The sequence below is a fragment of the Limulus polyphemus genome, unplaced genomic scaffold, assembly GCF_000517525.1.
Source record: "Limulus polyphemus unplaced genomic scaffold, Limulus_polyphemus-2.1.2 Scaffold282, whole genome shotgun sequence".
In the NCBI taxonomy this organism is placed as follows: domain Eukaryota; kingdom Metazoa; phylum Arthropoda; class Merostomata; order Xiphosura; family Limulidae; genus Limulus; species Limulus polyphemus.
The window spans coordinates 523,527-541,705 of NW_013665892.1; the positions used below are offsets into that span (position 1 = coordinate 523,527).

The following is an 18,179-nucleotide window of genomic DNA, read 5'->3' on the forward strand; positions in this document are numbered from 1 at the left end:
TATGATGTATCAAGTTTGCTGGTTCATACTGTTAGAAAGTAGTGACTTCCAATATCTGGTACCCTGGTGGGACAGCGGACAGACTTGCAACATTAAAATCCAGGTTCGAGAATATAAATGAATTGTGATAGAGCGCAGTAAACATTGATCTCAAGGATATCTAACTTTGTTATTACTTAATGATTTTAAATATCAGTAAAACAAGAGTACGTAACTATGTTATTACTTAATGATTTTAAATAACATAGCCTTAACAGTGTTTTGGTTTATTTTGTTTTACGTTGTTGGTTTGAATTTCGCGTAAAGCTACACGAAGGCTATCTGCGCTAGCTGTTCCTAATTTAGCAGTGAAAGACTAGAGGGAAGGCAGCTGGTCATCACCACCCACCGCCAACTCTTTTAACAACGAATAGTGGGATTGACCGTCACTTTATAACGCCCCAACGGACGAAAGGGCTAGCGTGTTTGGTGGGATGGGGATTCGAACCTGCGACCCTCAGATTGCGAGTCACGCGCCCTAACCACCTGGCCATACCACAGTTAACTACATACACAGCGTTGAACACAGAAATTAAGCACTCTGATATTGTTCTCTACTTTAGATTATGTAACTGGAACCAAATATAATAGTGGTGTTATTAATGTACAAATATGTGCAAACAACGTTCCTACCACATGGGCGAGAAGCGTTGTCTTAGTGTAAATTAAAGCGTACAAGCGATCTTTCATGTTTAGTTCTGTCTATAGGTGTGTGGTCTTCTCATGCACGCTTGACAGATAAGAATGGTAACCACAATAACTGTACAAATGGCAGAAAATGTTATAGTTAAATCGGATTTCTTTCATCGCTGGAATGAAGGAAGAGATGTGTCACTGGGGGGGGGGGGTGTTCTACAATAACTAAGCCAGTTTTACAAAGATGTATTTCATGGGAAAGACCATGTATAAGTGGGACAACAATAACCTATCTGCATTCCACAGTCAGTCTCTATTGTAAGTCATATATGTATGTGTTTATGTGTGAAACATTTGGAATTGCTTTGGTGAAAATAATATATTTATCTGTCCAAGTTAAAAGGACAAGAAATAATTAATACGTTTCACATATCACATAGGAGATCAAAGGAGGCGTAACAAGTATTTTCATATTGGTAGTATCAGAAATAAGTTATTAAAATTGCTGAATATAGCATTCTATTATTTCTCGGTTAGAGGGCGTTATGTTAATGTGGCATGTCTTATGAAAGCACCTATCCAAAATGTGGCTATTAACTTTATCTCTGTCAATTTCCCTTTTCACTATGGTTTTGTGTATCTTAATCATTTAGCATGAACACTGCCAGACCTTCACCACAATGCCTCTTTAAGTGTGTTACAACCATCCCTACTATACGATACTAAACATATGCTCAGTGTGCTATAGCCATCTCTGATGACCTACTACCCGATGCTAAACGTACATTAAGTGTGCTATAGTCATCCCCAATTACCTGTTATGCGATGCTAAACGTACCATGTGTTACAACCATCATCAGTGACCTACTACACGTTGCTAAACGTACAATAAGTGTGCTATAACAATCCCCAATGACCTGTTATGCGATACTAAACGTACCATGTGTTATAACCATCATCAGTGACCTACTACACGTTGCTAAACGTACAATAAGTGTGCTATAACAATCCCCAATGACCTGTTATGCGATACTAAACGTACATTAAGTGTGTTATAACCATTCTCAATGGCCTACTACACGATGCTAAGCGTACATTAATTGTGCTTTAACCATCCTCAGTGATCTACTAAATAAGAGCATATAGGTCACATTCAAAGGGTCAGATGCCATAACACTCTCTGACTCTTTATTTATTTGCTTGTTTGTTGTTTTGGTTTTTGTTGTGTTTTTTTTTACTGCTGTTGAATAATCTACATCTTTTTAAGTATTTGATAGCGTTGTTTTTAAGTATTTGATAGCGTTGTTTTTAAGCATTTGATAGCGTTGTTTTTAAGTATTTGATAGTGTTGTTTTTAAGTATTTGATAGTGTTGTTTTTAAGTATTTGATAGTATTGTTTTTAAGTATTTGATAGTGTTGTTTTTAAGTATTTGATAGTATTGTTTTTAAATATTTGATAGTATTGTTTTTAAATATTTGATAGCGTTGTTTTTAAGTACTTGATAGTGTTGTTTTTAAGTATTTGATAGTGTTGTTTTTAAGTATTTGATAGTGTTGTTTTTAAGTATTTGATAGTATTGTTTTTAAATATTTGATAGTATTGTTTTTAAATATTTGATAGTGTTGTTTTTAAGTATTTGATAGTGTTGTTTTTAAGTATTTGATAGTGTTGTTTTTAAGTATTTGATAGCGTTGTTTTTAAACATTTGATAGCGTTGTTTTTCTGGAAAGGAATATTTATATTATTATGGGCTCTATTTTTAAAACTAGACACTTCCAGGTTTGTATTGTTGTATGACCGGTGGGAAGATTAGGAAACTACTTGAGCTATATAAGAAGTGAATTAGACAAAAATAGATTTTATGTTGATCATTTTATCAGTCAGCAAAGTCAATGAATATTTCAGAAAGTGACTGTTACAGTTACAATAGATTATTCATTAACTTATTAAAAAGATGCGTTGAGTTTGAAGAACGGAGGCATTATTCGATTGAGTTTATCTATCAGTTAGTTAGTTAATTGCTATGATTGTTGTGTTTGGTAAGCAACGGTGCTGTGAAGGCATTTACTTTGAACTCAAGCCTATCAGTGAAAATAACTAGCGAGTAGTCGAAGAAATAAATCGCTTTCTTTAGCATTAAGTGCACTGGACTCTGCACTGATTTCACCGAATAATCCAAGTGAATCTGCCCAACAATGGAAACCGCTATAACAACACATATATTTATAATAAACATACAAATATAGTTTTTTTATCTGTTCTAATTTTCGTTTATTCAGAATTCTTAGTTACATATGTTTGTTTTCGACCAACCATTATCAACTTTATATGTTTGTTTGTAGTTAAGCACAAAGCTACACAACGTGTATCGAAACGCGGTTTCTAGCGTTGTAAGTCCTCAGACGTCCCGCTGTGCCATTGGGAGGCATCAACTTTATTATAAACGCGATTGTTAGAACAATTTCTTACATTTAACGGTTGTTTCTTGAAATGTCGTTTAGTGTAATATATTCATGGTTGATTTTTCCCGGATCTTTCTAATGTTATGTTTCAGTTTAAACATGGACCTTTTCGTTTACCGTATTGTAAATTTAACCTCGAAGTAACTTATGGTATAGTTTTGTATGTCGGATTAATTATCTCATCAGAGGCGTCGCTAGGCTCTGGCTTACGGAGTGCGTGCCCCGATTCTACTTTACAATGCCCCGAGTCCCCAACTTGGTGTGAAACGCTGAAAATTCCAGCGCCTATGGTCCCGATTCCCGAATCTTTTAAGTACCTAACGATGCCTCTGGACCTTATCATTTTTCTACGTTGTAAATTTAGGGTAAATTTTACTGCTCTATATTGCAAATTTAAGCTAAATATCACTACTCTCATTATGTTTTATTGTTATAAACTTAGGCTAAGGTTAAAGATTAAATTGTGTATTTTATAAAACCCAGACTATAAGAATCCAGATGCAGAATTAATCTGAAGGCATGAGATTTTCTTAAAACTGATTCAATTTCACAAAAAAAAACTATTTACATATTAACAAAGCAAAAAAAAGTCATAACAATTTAGAAACTACATCATTCAGGGATCTTGAGATATTTTAAAATGTTATATGTAATTTCTATGATTCCATTAGAACATTAAATGTTATAGGGTTAAAAGAAACGTTGCTCAAATATTTAGATAAGCGCCTTAACTAGTTTGTTCTATAAAATGGCTTAAATGATCAAAATAAGTACAAAGAAATATTTTAAACATATCTGGATAAGTGTGTGACATCATTAGCTCATCAGATCAAATTAACACAAAAACATATTTCCAGGTTTCTGTGTACATTTTTGTTTTCGCATTAACATTTTAAAAACTTTTAACGTAAGCACCAAAGGGTAAATAAAAATGTATGATATAAAATATGCTAAAACTTTGCTTACCAGCTTTAACGCAGAAGGACGTTTTACAGTCGGAGTGGCCTTCAACATAAGCAGCTAGAATAAGCAAACTTTGAAAGATTTTCCACCACATACACGTGCACAATATTCAACATAAATATAAAATAATTACCTTCGTAACTTCAATTTTCTAGACCCTACTTTTATATGTTTATGCTGACTGGAAGATAAAGCAAGTTAATATTGGTAGCAAAGCAAATCTTTACGAAATTCCTGTAAGTAAATTATCACAAATACATGTTTGCTTGCCTGTAGGCCATTCCAGATCAGCACTATATTTTGTGGTATATTTGTTTGCATTGCATCGTACTTAAAAGTTCGTAAAATATAATAACCAAAACAAAAAAAAAGTAGCAGCATTCCTCACTAATGATTTATATTATATTAAGCTTACATTATTCACCTTATGATATATTATAATTAAACTTGGTAATTTTTGTAGATCAGTAGTTCTCAACTAGTGGTAAGCAAGCCTCCTCAACTTTGGACAGACTGTATTCCCATGACAATCTTATTGACAATGTCATTGATGAAGTGGGAATTGGGGACCCATCTTTTGTGTGGAACGTAGTCCGTGTAAAGGAAGTTCATTGAGAATCCCTCTCAACTTTTGGCAGACTGTATTTCCATGACTATCTTATTGACAACGTCTTTGATGAAGTGGAAATTAGGAACCCTTCTTGAATCGAAAACAAAATTATACTTGATGGAGTTACGTTGTACCTCACGGAACAGGCACAACCTTCGAACTAATGGTGATTTAAATTTTTACTACGTTTTTAAATTTTAGGGTTTATTTAATTCGAGGGGGTGCTTATATCATTTAGTTGAAAAGAAAGTAATAGTTTGTTTGGTTATAGTTAACCACAAAGCTACACAATGGGCAATCTGTTAAGTGCCCACCACGGGTATCGAAACCCGGCTTCTAGCGTTATAAGTCTTCAGACTTACCACTGAGCCACTGGAGGACAAAAAGTGGTAGCCAGTTCCAAATAGGTTGGGAACTGCCGATCTAAATTGTACTGTATATGGTTGGAAATGGTTATTCTTTATTATAATCAGAATGTGTCACTTACCTAGCTTCTGTGATGTGAGTGTCACGCTCACAATAATTAGTATGAATACTAACACAAATAAAGCGATGAGCTGTATTCGTTCCAACAAGGTTCGTCTCTCCCAAGCATTGATTTCAGTTCTAGATGTGAACATAAAAGTTCTAGATATGAACATAAAAGCTTTTATCAATTCCATTTCTTTCATCAATACTTTTATGCACAGAAGTTTGTTCAATAATAAACTTTTTTAACCAGAAAATAAAACAAAGTATTAAGTTATCAAAACTTTCACATAACTCATGATTGAATATTTACAAAAAACTGTGTTCGGATAATCGCCCTGCCTTTTTTATTAGACAATGGTAACAAGTTTAATTAACTTTCCTTTTGTGTTGCTTTTCTGATAATACAGTAGTGTTGTGATGTTATACCAAGTGTTGTGGCCATTCTTTCTGTGGCTATCATGGTATATCTTCCGTCTGTTTTTTTTTGTGTGTTTTAGAGAAAAACCACAATGGGCTGTCTACTGAGGCCACCACGAGGAATCGATACCTGGATGGTAGCGCTGTATATTCTTAAAGTTATCGCTGCCTCTCCGGAGGATGAATGTTTTTCGACATAGTGTATAAAATTTAATCTCTTTTTTTTACTAACTTTCATTCTTGGTATATTTTATATTTCCTCTATTCTTTATATCTTTATATCTGCGCATTTTATTTCAAAAATCATATTGTTTGGAAATGAGACCAGTGTGTGCGATCATCCGCCCACGTGTATGTCCTGATCTTTAAGCCTAAAATTGGTTAATTTCACAATTAAAATAATTCTGTTGTAAGAAAGATAACATTAGAATAATATGTATTTGATGTAACTGATAATTTTAGAGGTATAAAGGTACGTTATGTCTGTTCATGAGCCATGAGCTAAAAGGTTAAAGAATTATATTAATTAACTCGGTAATAAATGAGTTACCAGAATGGTAACCTATATGTCTGTGTAATCAGAGTAAATTATTTAAAGAGTTAGCTTTAGCAGGCTAGAATTAGCCCAAACGTTATAAAGATAGACTTACCTGACCAAAAATAAATAAATCAATAGTTGTATGTGTCAGTTTTCTTAGTGAGTGGATTTAACACTCAAAATTAATTTCTCATATATATATTCGTTTATTAATTTGTTTAATTCTGCCATATCAGTCGAGGTTCTGTGAAAATAAAGTCACCAATTCTAGCATGAATCCAATGAAAGTGTGAAAGTTTGTGAACCATGAGCAGGGAAAAATTTCTCGTCGCTTTGATTGTCCTCAAGAATGGTGTCTGATTATCATACTTTTTCTGGTGTTTAAAAGTTCACATAGTTGAGGTTAACATTAAAAAAAGAGCAGAAATCTTCAGAAATGTTGTCATCTCAGCAAAAAACATAACATAATGTTCTATTCAAAAAAGTAAAATCACCTTACAGTTTAAAAGAAGAAGTAGTGTCAATGTCTACTGATTTAAAATCAGCTTACAGTTTAGAAGAAGTAATGTTGATGTTTTCTGATGTCAAATTTGCATCATTTTAGTAAATATCGGACACTGTTCTCTGTGAAGTCTACATAATTATCACAGATTTTCACTTATGGTAGAAACAACATGTCCAAACATGTTTTGCAACACACCACGAGTTTTCGATTTTTTTATCAGCATATCCTCTTATACAACGATCCAGTGGTGGAGCCTAAACATTCCACTGTATAGCAAAAACAGGTTAATTTATACAATAAGCGACTAACAATCGTATACTCTTAGGAATGACATCCTTTATATATAACCATATTCTTGCGAATAAGCTAAACATTTATTATGTAACTTTGAATAAACTGTTCTTCGTCGACAAAAAAATAGAAAAATAAAAACGACAGTGTTGTATCGTGTACTTGAATACTTGAATGTAGACCCTACAAAGCTATGCACGTATTGGAACTTCCTGGTGTCCATAGACCGGATTGCGGTCTTTGTGCCAGATCTGACAAAGGTGTTTACTTGTATGTCTTTCTGGAAGGGAACAGGAAGAATCATGAGATAAGCGTCTTTACTTTGCTATGATAAGTACAGGCTGGAAAATTGATGATGCGTGATTTGTATGAAGAAAGATGCAGGTATCTGCTTCTTCTTGCGATGTCTTCAAATGCTCAACTTTTTCTTGTCCATTTTTGGTATCCTGGCATGGCCAAGTGGCTAGGGCGCTTGACTCGCAACCTGTGGATCGTGAGATCGATTCTCCGACACCGACATGCTCGCCTTTTCAGCCATAGAGACGTTATAATGCGACGGTCAATCCCACTATTCATTGGTAAAATAGTAATCCAAAAGTTGGCAGTAAGTGGTGCTGACTAGCTGCCTTCCTCTAGTCTATCACTGGTAAATTAGGGACAGCTGTCGCTGATAGCCCTCAAGTAGCTTTGTACAAAAATCAGAACAAATCCAACCATCTTTGATTATTCATGTGCACACATGTGAGGTATAAGACCTTAAGTTTAGTTGATGTGCCAAATTTGGTGTTTTGTTGTATATAAGAAACTTCATCAACCAGATTTGCTAGTTGGACAAGCCAAACATCTTGCTAGATTCTATGACTAGGTACAATGTTATTGAAGACAACACCTGTGCTTGATCATCTCATGGTCTTTCTGCATTTTCTGTAGACATTTGTCGAAAGGCATCAATGACTGCTTTGATTCAACAAATGCTACTTATCCTCTTGTACTTTATGAACACTGCTTATCCTATCAGTGATTCAGAAAAGTATTCCTAGGATGGTGTCTGTTGATGACACACAGTGCAGTTTTGTTGTTGTTGTTTTTTCATAGCTTTGTCACAAATATCTAATTACTAGTGTTCAGCTAATTCATGTTTAGGTTTCCTTCATTTTTTTCATTGAAAAATCCGTGAATTTTACCGATATTTTCGTCCATAGTTTTTATTGAACACATGTTTATAGAAGTTATAATGGTTAAAACGTTACTATCCATTTACCTGTTTCGACCTCTGCCGATAGGGGCTTAAGCTATTCACATATAAATGTTTATTTCTAGGGCATAAGGTTCAAATGGAACCGTATTTGTACCATTTGGCTAGCCTGTCTCACTGATCCGAGTTTGTAGGTCTAAATATAAATGTAAAGGGGATAAAGCACTGGCTTATTAGTTTGTTGGATTAATAAAGAGTATGTTAGTTTGATTAATGATACAGTATACTTGATAATAAGCTTTTGTTCTGATAGGAATATGTGTTACCCTTTCATAATTTGTGTAAATATATTTTAGTATATTATAGATAATGTTTTCTAAGTCTAGTTTTTCACATAGTTATTGACATCTTTGTCAACTAGAAGTGGAAAGGTTGTAAACTTGGACTAATCCTCTACTAAAAGTTACCCAGCATCACAGTTGTTCAACAGATGGGTAAAGATGTTTGGCATCAAAAGAGATGCTCAGACAAAACATTAATGGAACAACAGTTTGAATTTGAATTTGGCTATGGTACATACCTCCAGTGTGTAACTAACTCCGTTGTGGCTGGTCTGATCTTTATCTTGTTTGTCCTTAGGAAACATAAGGAATGAATTTATGAGTTACAGCAGTCACGTGATGCGCGTGTGCTTGTTGAACTTATCAGTAAGCTTAAACTCTACATCACAGATGTACACGGTTATTCCAGGAATTATAGGTGGAAGAGTGATAAAAAAAGATACTATGTTGTATGATCTAGAGTCAGCTGATTCGATGAAATAAACTGGTAGTATATATATCTGGCTGTTCGTGAGGGTTTGGCTGAAGAAGAATTAGTCGAGAAGTAGTCTCTCTGCTCAGATGATTGGTCGAGGTGCTGAAGATGCTAATATTCATTACTAGGATTAAGTGCTTAACCAGTAGTTAGGAAGATCAAATGATTGATTAAACCAAAAGCTCAAAGGGATTAGTTTCCCTGCTTTCTTAGATCTTTATTGTTGGTTTGCAATCTTATAAATGAGTGGACGCGACCTCATGTTGTGTCACCGTGTGAGATTATGCCAGATGGTCTGGAAGTCCGTATAGTCGTCAGAAATTATGCTTTAGTATAGCATGAGAATTGACATAGACTGTATAAGTGAGGTAAAATGTATATGATTTTGCTATATTTTTGTCTGGGTTAATTTTCCTGTGTATCTAATGTAGTATGTCTTCGCGACACTTAGATAGCGGTATTAATGTGAAAGTATCACTTCGGACTAACTGTTGTGTCATTCCTTGTGCATGTACTGTGTTTATCTCACTGAATTTCTATCTGTTTTGTAATTGGTAACAAGAAAAGTGATTTGAATTCATTATTATGGCAGAAATATCCATTTCTGCTTATTTTCATTTGCGATTACCTTTATTTTTGTGATATTATTTTAGATAGAATAATAATAACTCTCTGGATGACGGCTAAAGGATTTTATATTATATACGTGATTTGATGCGAGCGAAAATCGCGACTGACAATAAAGTCAGCTGTCGTGGATACCACGTTAGCCATTGAAAGGTGATGTCATGTAGTGTATGTAGATGTTGGTTTAATGTGTGATATTGAGAAAGATCCGTGTGTTCATGAATCTGTTTTTCATGAAATGTATGGGATAGTATATGTGTATCTAATTATGTATTTAATGAACATAATACATGAAGGATTACAACTTTTCAGGCAAATAAAGAATGTGCTAGGAAATCTAAGGATTATCTAACATTCACACAGAAAATGTGTTCTTAATGTTTCAGTTTGGCAGTACACTAGAATATCTGTGAGCAAAAGATTTTTACGGTGGGACAGGTACAGATTTCTATTCGAATATGCACACCACTAAGTAAGAAACATATTAGACCTATTGTTTTAATTGGTACTGGTGGAGGAATGTGATCATATTAATATCATCATGGTTTATCCTTTGATGACTAATGTACAATACATTTTTATTGAGACACATTTTATAATTTTCCTATATTTCATGCAAGTTTTCTGATATGTAGTTAATCTGTTCTAGGTCAACTAGATGTGCAAAAGTTCTAAACGCACACAAATCCACTTGCTTAGGAAAAGGCTACATACTGTTATGATTATCCCATAAAAACTTGTACTACTTTGACAATGTGCCTATGTCTACTCACTGGTTGAAGTAACCCATTTCATGGGATGCTACAGTTACTTATACAAAGTGATATGTATATGGTATTCAGAATAGGTGTTGTGTAGGTAATACAACCATTGTATAAATTATAAGTGTTGTATTCTGTTATTTTCTTCTTCTATTCCTCCTGTTCCTGAATGTCCTTAGACTTACTTGGGTGGTCTTTATGGAACACCAAGGAAATCATTACTATGGCCTGACATCACGATATATTTGAGTGACCTATGAAAAGTAGTGAATTGCATGCAAATGACAAAGTTTGAAAAGTTTAACTCAAGATGCCACAATGGCATCATGACGAGTTAAACAGCTTCTCGTTATGAGCCAGTGGATCTTGAAATTAATCAGAGGTCTTCTTGGTGAGTGAAGTACACTAATGATGCTCTGAAACCATATATGGTAGTTGCTTTTGAGGTGAAGTATGACAATGAAATGAATTTTTACACACTAAGCGATTCTGCTTCAGAGCTTGCCAATGGATGCTAAGAATGGTTGCATCTCCTAACTTCTGAAATAAGATGATGAGCTATTCTCAATGTTCACAAACTCTCAGCTTCCAGTAGCAGAGAAGCTAGTAGCTAGTATCTGTCTGCACTACCATTTAATTATAGAAAGTATATGGAACAGGTAAACCCATCAGTGTTCAAGAGGAAGTTTAAAATGGGCATGAGTCATTTTAAAAAGAAATATCAGACAGTTTCCTGCTTGGAATGGATTAGTTCTAGATTATCTCTCACTAGATGTTTTAAAACACTTGTACGAGGAGAAATTGAGACTATTAAATACACATGGTTGTTTCAATTTAAATTCAATGCGAGTGATAAATTTATTTTTTATTTTTAGAAGCGATAGTTTATTGCAACTTTGTTTACGTAACTGTGTACGAATCATACATTGTGTAGTTCAATTGTTGTGAATTGGCACTTGTCATATAATTGCGTCATGTTACTAGAACGTTCTAAGTTTTCTCGTTGTTATGATTAAGTATTATTGCATCATAATATTTCGTAGAGTGTATAACGTTCTAGACCTCTGTCAGTCTATAAATACGTATACGAAATTGGGGTAAGTAAGACAACGTTAATTAGGTAGATCTAGACTGTGTGATTGCGAGTTTAGCCACAAAGAATGGATATTGGCGTTTTTTATTTTGATTGTATTGTAACAATATAATAGAGAAAAACAATTTGTCTTGTCAATTGTGTTTAAAGTAAGTGAACCAACCTGTGTGGACTTTGATGAAAGAGACAATTTTTTAAAGTTCTGGATACAACTGTGATAACCAACAGTGTAATGAACATTTGTATATATGTTTGACTTATCTTAATATATATTATTTTAAAACAAATGAACTGTCTGCTATATCGCCAACAAGTCATTGACATCTGCTGTAAACAATCTGACCCATACATAAAAACTTGACATTAGTGAGCCAATCAGGATTATACAGTGGTAAACTGTGATGGTAAAAGACGTGAACTACAGCGAACGTAGGGCTATAAATGCACAGCTGTAATGGTAGCAAAAATATTCTAGAGATTAAAATCACGCTATATAACCATGTCGACTGAGTGACTTGGGCTCAAAGATAGCGATCTATGAGCGTTTGTTAAACAACACCATCACCAGGGACTAGAGAGAGAAGAGTATCAACAGAAAAGAGAGGAGAGTCTCAAAATAGAGAGAATAAGAGTACAAATTAAGAGCACAAAACTCACCCAACAGGAATACGAAGGACTCAAGAGTGACGATGGGATCAGGGCTAACCGACCCAAGCTACCCATATTCGATGAACAGAAAGACGACATGGATGCATTCCTGGGGAGGTATGAAAGATTCGCCCAAAGTCAGAACTGAAACAAAGATGACTGGGCAGTTTGTCTCAGCCCCCTTCTCACAGGAAAATGCCTACAAATGTATGTGGACATGATGCCAGAAAATGCCATGGACTATGACAAGTTAAAAGTGGCCTTGTTGAAATACTATAAACTTACAGAGGAAGGTTTTCGCCAAAAGTTCAGAGAAGTCAAACCTGACACTGAATAAACTGTATTTTAGTTTGTGGCACATCTACGGTGATAATTTACAAGGTGGACTGACATGGTCAAGTGTGAAGATAGTTTTGAAGGACTGGTAGATCTAATAAAACGTGAACAGTTCATGAGCACATGCTCCATCAACATGTCACTGTTCCTAAAAAAAGAGAGCACCCAAAGACGTGGACGAGATCATCAAGGTGGCAGAACTGTACATGGAAGTCCTTGGATGGAGTACAACTGGCAAGTCCAAGAATAAACAATTAAAGTCAAAACCAGGTGTGCCTGACCAGAAGGAGGATGCCATTAAAGGCGACAAGAGATTAACAGACAGAAAATAGAAGATATGTTTGTTATAAAATGGGGCACATTTCAAGTGAGAGCAAGTCTGCTACAAACTAGCAGCTGCAGAAATTTCAACATAAAGCATCTGGAGCTACTCACAAAGATGGTGCTGGTAATAAACAAGAAAATAGTGATATTCACCAATAATTCTGCTGCCAAAAAAACAGAATGGAGATAACTCGTCAGATTTATCACAAGAAGAAAATGCTATCACCATAATTAAACAGTGCATGATTGATGGACAGCTCAAGTTAGCAAACGGGTCAAAAGTGCCAGTGGTGATTGGAACATGTGACAAACATTGAGAGATGTCCAAAAATCACAGTATGCCAATATGCGAAAACTATGTTGAGGGCAAGAAAGTGAAAGTCTTATGAGACACCAGATGTAGCAGTGAGAACCAGTCTAGGATCTGAGGGGCAAGGTACATCTGTGTAGGCTAATTGGTGGGACAGTAATGAAGTTTTCCTTAGCTAGAATGAAGGTGTACACTCCATACTACATGGGAGACCTTGAGGCCATGTGTATGAAGGCACCCATCTATGACTTGGTGATTGGAAATATATCAGGCAGTAGAAGTTTGGAGGAACCAGACAGAAAGGAGACTTTTGAGGCGTCTACAGTCATTGCAAGAGCTCAAGAAAAAGAAAAGAAAGCAAGATATGAAGCTCCTGATAGTCTTTAAAGATAAAATACTGAGTGTAGGTCTACGGAAACTGAAGGAAGCACAGAAGAAAAACTCTTCACTGCAGAAATTTTGGGGGAATGCCTGGGAGAAAGTCGAGCACAGAGCAAAAGAGAAGGGAACTTACAGAATAGAGGACCAGAAGAGAGCGATGTGTTGGACCTATCAAGACAGTTCTACTGGGGAAGGTAAACATATCATAGTACCAACAGAATGCCAGACTCAAGTGTTGTAGTTGCCTCATGAGTCAATTGTGGGAGGACACCTAAAAGCAAAGAAGGTGGCAGACAGAATCACTAGCAACTTTCATTGGCCTGGAATCATTGGAGATGTGATCAGATTCTGCAGGTCATGTGAAATCTGCCAAAGGACAGTACCTAGAGAGAATTTAACCATGTTGCCATGGAGTGAGATGCCTCTCATGGAAGATTCATTCAGCAGAGTAGCTGTGGATTTGATTGGAGAACTAGTACCTATATCTGACAAGGGCAGCCAGTAAGTGCTAACAGTAGTCAACTATACAACACATTTCCTGGAAGCCATAGCACTGCCAAAGATAGAGATGTAGAAAGTACAAAAGCTCTTCTGGAAGTGTTTTGCAGAATAGTCTTTCCAAAAAAATCTTGAGTGATACAGGGACCCAGTTTACCTAAAAACTGATGCAAGAGGTTTTAACACTCAACAGCAACTCTTTACCACACATAGAACTCTAGATGTAATGCACTTTGGGAAAACGTCAATGAAGTCTTAAAGAGCATGTTGCAGAACATGTGCCCGGAGAGAACACATGACTGGGACAATTACCTGTAGGCAGTATTGTATGCTTATCAAGAAGTCTCACGAGCAAGTGCAGGATTTTTACCCTTCAAATTACTGTATAAAAGAACAGTACAAGGTCCATTGCATATATTGAATTAAATGTGAACAGGCATAAGTGAGGAACATATACCAGTATGTGTTAAACCTCAAAAACAGACTGGATGAAACCTGTCAACTTTTTCGAAGGAGCTTGTATGCAGCTCAAGGTAATCAGAAGAATTTCTATGACAAGAAGGCCAGGGATTGATGTTTCAAGGTCGGATAGAAGGTCTTGACTCTGCTACCTACAGACAACAACAAACTAACTCTGCAGTGGAAGGGACATTTTGAAGTACAGAAACTGGTCAATAGAATGGACTATAAAGTAAATTAAATGGTGAGACCAAGACCTACCATGTCAATCTGTTAAAGAGGTATTTTGAGAGAGAAAAAGACCTAATGCGTGCAGCTGTTGAGCCACAGATGGACATTGCATGTGTGGTTGTCATAGACACAGAACCAGAAGACAGTGACTTAGTCATAGAAGAAAAAACTATTAGGCCTAAGATCACTGGATGGAGATGAGACATACAAGGATGTCAAGATCAGTGAAGAACTGACTGGCAAGCAGAAGAGAGTTACAAGATCTAATGTGCCAGTATGCAGATGTCTTCACAGATAGACCATACAATACGGACCTTGTGCAACAAAAGATTGAGACAACAGTCAATATAAAACCATACCAGATGCCTTATGAAATGAGAGACCAGATAACACAAGAAGTTGATGCTAGAATCATTGAGGTTTTGAATTCAGCCTACTGTTCACCAGTGGTAATCATGAAGAGGGGGACATCTCAAATCGCTTCTGCATAGATTTACAGAAGCTGAACCTCATGACGAATTTCTACTCTGAACCTATAGACAAACCATAGGTTATCATGGTGAAACTAGATGGGGCCAATTCCTTTACCAAGATCAACCTCAGTAAAGGTTATTGGCAGATCCTGATGAAGACAGGATCTAAAGAGAAGACAGCCTTTGTGCACCAGACAGATGCTACAAGTTCGATAGAATGCTATTTGGGTTAGTCAACTCAGCAGCAACATTCAACTGCATAATGGGGAAGGGGTTGCACAAAATCACCAACATCAAACATTATGTGGATGACAGTTTGACCCATACAGCCAGATGGGAAGACTACTCGAAGGAATTCAAACAGTTGTTCAGGCAAGTGAGGGCAGCCTGTTTGACCATCAGGCCATCTAAGTGCTACATCACTTATTCTATGCTGGATTTTTTTTGGACACAAGTTTGGCAACTGACAGATAGCTATGAAAAAGGAGAAATTAACCAACATACAAGATGCACCAGATTGAGGTTAGCAAGATACTATAGGAAGTTCATCCCAAACTACACTGAAGTCACTGCACCTCTGTCTGACTTCATCAAGAAAGGCCAACCCAACAAGATGGGAATAACCACAGCAGCTGGCAATTCCAATGCTAGACTTTACCACACCATTCATTGTTAAGCCTCAGTCATTGGAATTGGAGCAGTACTTCTGCAAGAACATGCAGACATACTGTTTCCAGTAATGTATTCGGTAAAATGCTATTGAAGAATCAAAAGAATAACTCTGTGATTGAATTAGAGTGTCTGGTCATCATAGTTGCTATCCATAAATTCTAGAACCACCTCTACTGCAAGTGCTTTTCATTCAGATGGACACTCAACCTCTTGCATACATCAAGCGGTGCGAACTCGGCAGAGCAAGGATCATGAGGTGGGCATTGTATCTCCAGAACTACCAGTTCCACGTTGAAACCATCAAGGGGACTGCAAATGTTTGTACATTCTGTATCAGTAGACTTTGTGCATGAAGTTAAAACAGTTTTATTTATTGACGACGGACTAATTTTTAGATATGCATGACTGTTTTAATTTAAGTTCAATGCGAGTGTTAAATTTACTCATTTTTAGAAGCAATAGTTTAACTGAACCAACCTGTATGGACTTTGATAAAAAGAGATAATTATTTACAGCTCTGGATAAAACTGTGATGACCAACAGTGTAACGAATATTTGTATATATGTTTGACTTGTTTTAATATATATTATTTTAAAACCGGTGGACAGTGTGCTGTTTGTTTATTGTTGAAATTTATTGCAAACGAGTCACCGACACCTGCTTTAAAGAATCTGGCTCATACACAAAATCTTGACATAGACACAGTTGTCAATGAGTTCGGCCACAGTTTCATTCCTTTGGGCTGAATCCACAGGGCGAAGTTCATAGCTCGAAGCCGAGGTCTTCACAAAAAGGTGGATCCTTATATGGAAGATTTAGGAACATTGGATGGTAAGATATTCCCTTCATATCTGCTGCAGATCATGATAACATACTTATTTACAAGTTTATTGCTGGAGCTTCCAGCTGAACCTTTGTGGCAGCACATGGGTTTTAGGTATATTTCAGCTCTCAGTTTCTGTAGCAGTATGATTTAAACTGCTCATGTCTAACCATGTGTTGGAGCAGTTAAAAACTATATAGAACCTGAATGTCATTCAGCCACCAGCTTTGTTAATTGCAACAGTCAGCTCGTAACTTATTTTAACGTGGTGGCTAGTTTGAAAAAAACAAAGATGATTTGCGTATGCTTTGGTATGTGATAATAGTGATTGGCGGATGTAAGTTTAAGGCTCTAGTGGATATTAACTCTAACATAACTTTGCTTTACCTTGCTTTGTATCAAACAGCTTCTTGGAAAGCAACAACATCAGCCAGTTAGTCCTACTGTTTGGACAAATGGTAAAAAACTAGGTGTAACTAGAGATGCACATCTCTGACTTCGTCTTGGCAATATCACACACGTGAAAAAGGTAGTTGTCTGTGATTTAGGTTCAGACATTGGGATTTTAGGGATGAATCTACTACAGAGATTGTCGGCAAATTGTGCAACAGGTTAACAGTAGTTCTATATCACGACCAATCATTGCCAATCAGATTGTACACAGACATATTTATAAGGAAATCGTGATACCACCAAATGTGCAAGAGGTGTTCCATTGGGATACATGGACACAATATAATACCTTTTACCATCTGCTGTGGTGATAGAACTGAATCGTGAAACACACCCACTTCTGTTTGGAAAGAAGGCTGAAATTGCTTGAAAAGTGTGTGAGAATCAGTGTTGTACCAATGCTAGTCTGTAATTACAGATATTTTACTTTTAAGTCCAAGGAATGTTCATGGGCATGATAGGATAGGCAGAAGTGATGCAAACAGTCTGAGCATCTGGTGATGAATCCACTGTAGCATTTGTAACAATAAATATCCAACTTTCAAAGCATCTGAATATTTTAGATGAGAATTAAACCAATATTCAGAACTTAACTTAGAGGCATGAACTAGGTGAAATGATTGTGTAATTTGTGGGGCCACATAGATGATTGGGTTGGACAACAATCAGATGTCAGCATACATCTAGGTGACAAACATCCGTAAAACAACTGCCACACAGGTTTTTAGAGCACAAAAAATGGTTCTAGCAATGAAATTGAGATGTTGAACTACAGAATAATACTACCTTCAGAAAATGCTTGGTTTTCTCCAGTGGTGAATGTCATAAAGAAGGAAGGCATACCAAATAAATGTCTGAATACATTGGAAGGTGGCTATCGGTTCAATACATTTGATCTGGCTTTTTATTATTGGTAAGTTGAAGTGAATGATAAAATTAAATATAAAACTGCTTTCAATCATCAAGAAAGATTCTGTGATTTCTTCATCATGTGATTTAGTATGTGTAATGTATGTGCAACTTTCGAGAGACTGAAAGAGTTTACTTTTATACGAGTGCAATGGGAGAAATATTTCATATCATTACCGAGACTTTGAGCAGTGGTATTTTAGTGCAATAAAAATGCAATATTGAAACTTAAACC

At 36.0% G+C, this 18,179-nt stretch overlaps 1 protein-coding gene across 1 annotated transcript in view; it reads right to left on the reverse strand.

Annotated features, from left to right (window-relative positions):
* Positions 1-18,179, reverse strand: part of LOC106457019 (neprilysin-11-like) — an 84,853-nt gene that overhangs the window by 53,422 nt on the left and 13,252 nt on the right. Inside the window, exons 2-3 of the mRNA XM_022382832.1 lie at positions 5,200-5,339; positions 4,106-4,159 (exon numbers count right to left, since the gene is read on the reverse strand). Coding sequence (XP_022238540.1) covers positions 4,106-4,159; positions 5,200-5,339 — 194 coding nt within the window. The remainder of the gene's footprint in view (positions 1-4,105; positions 4,160-5,199; positions 5,340-18,179) is intronic.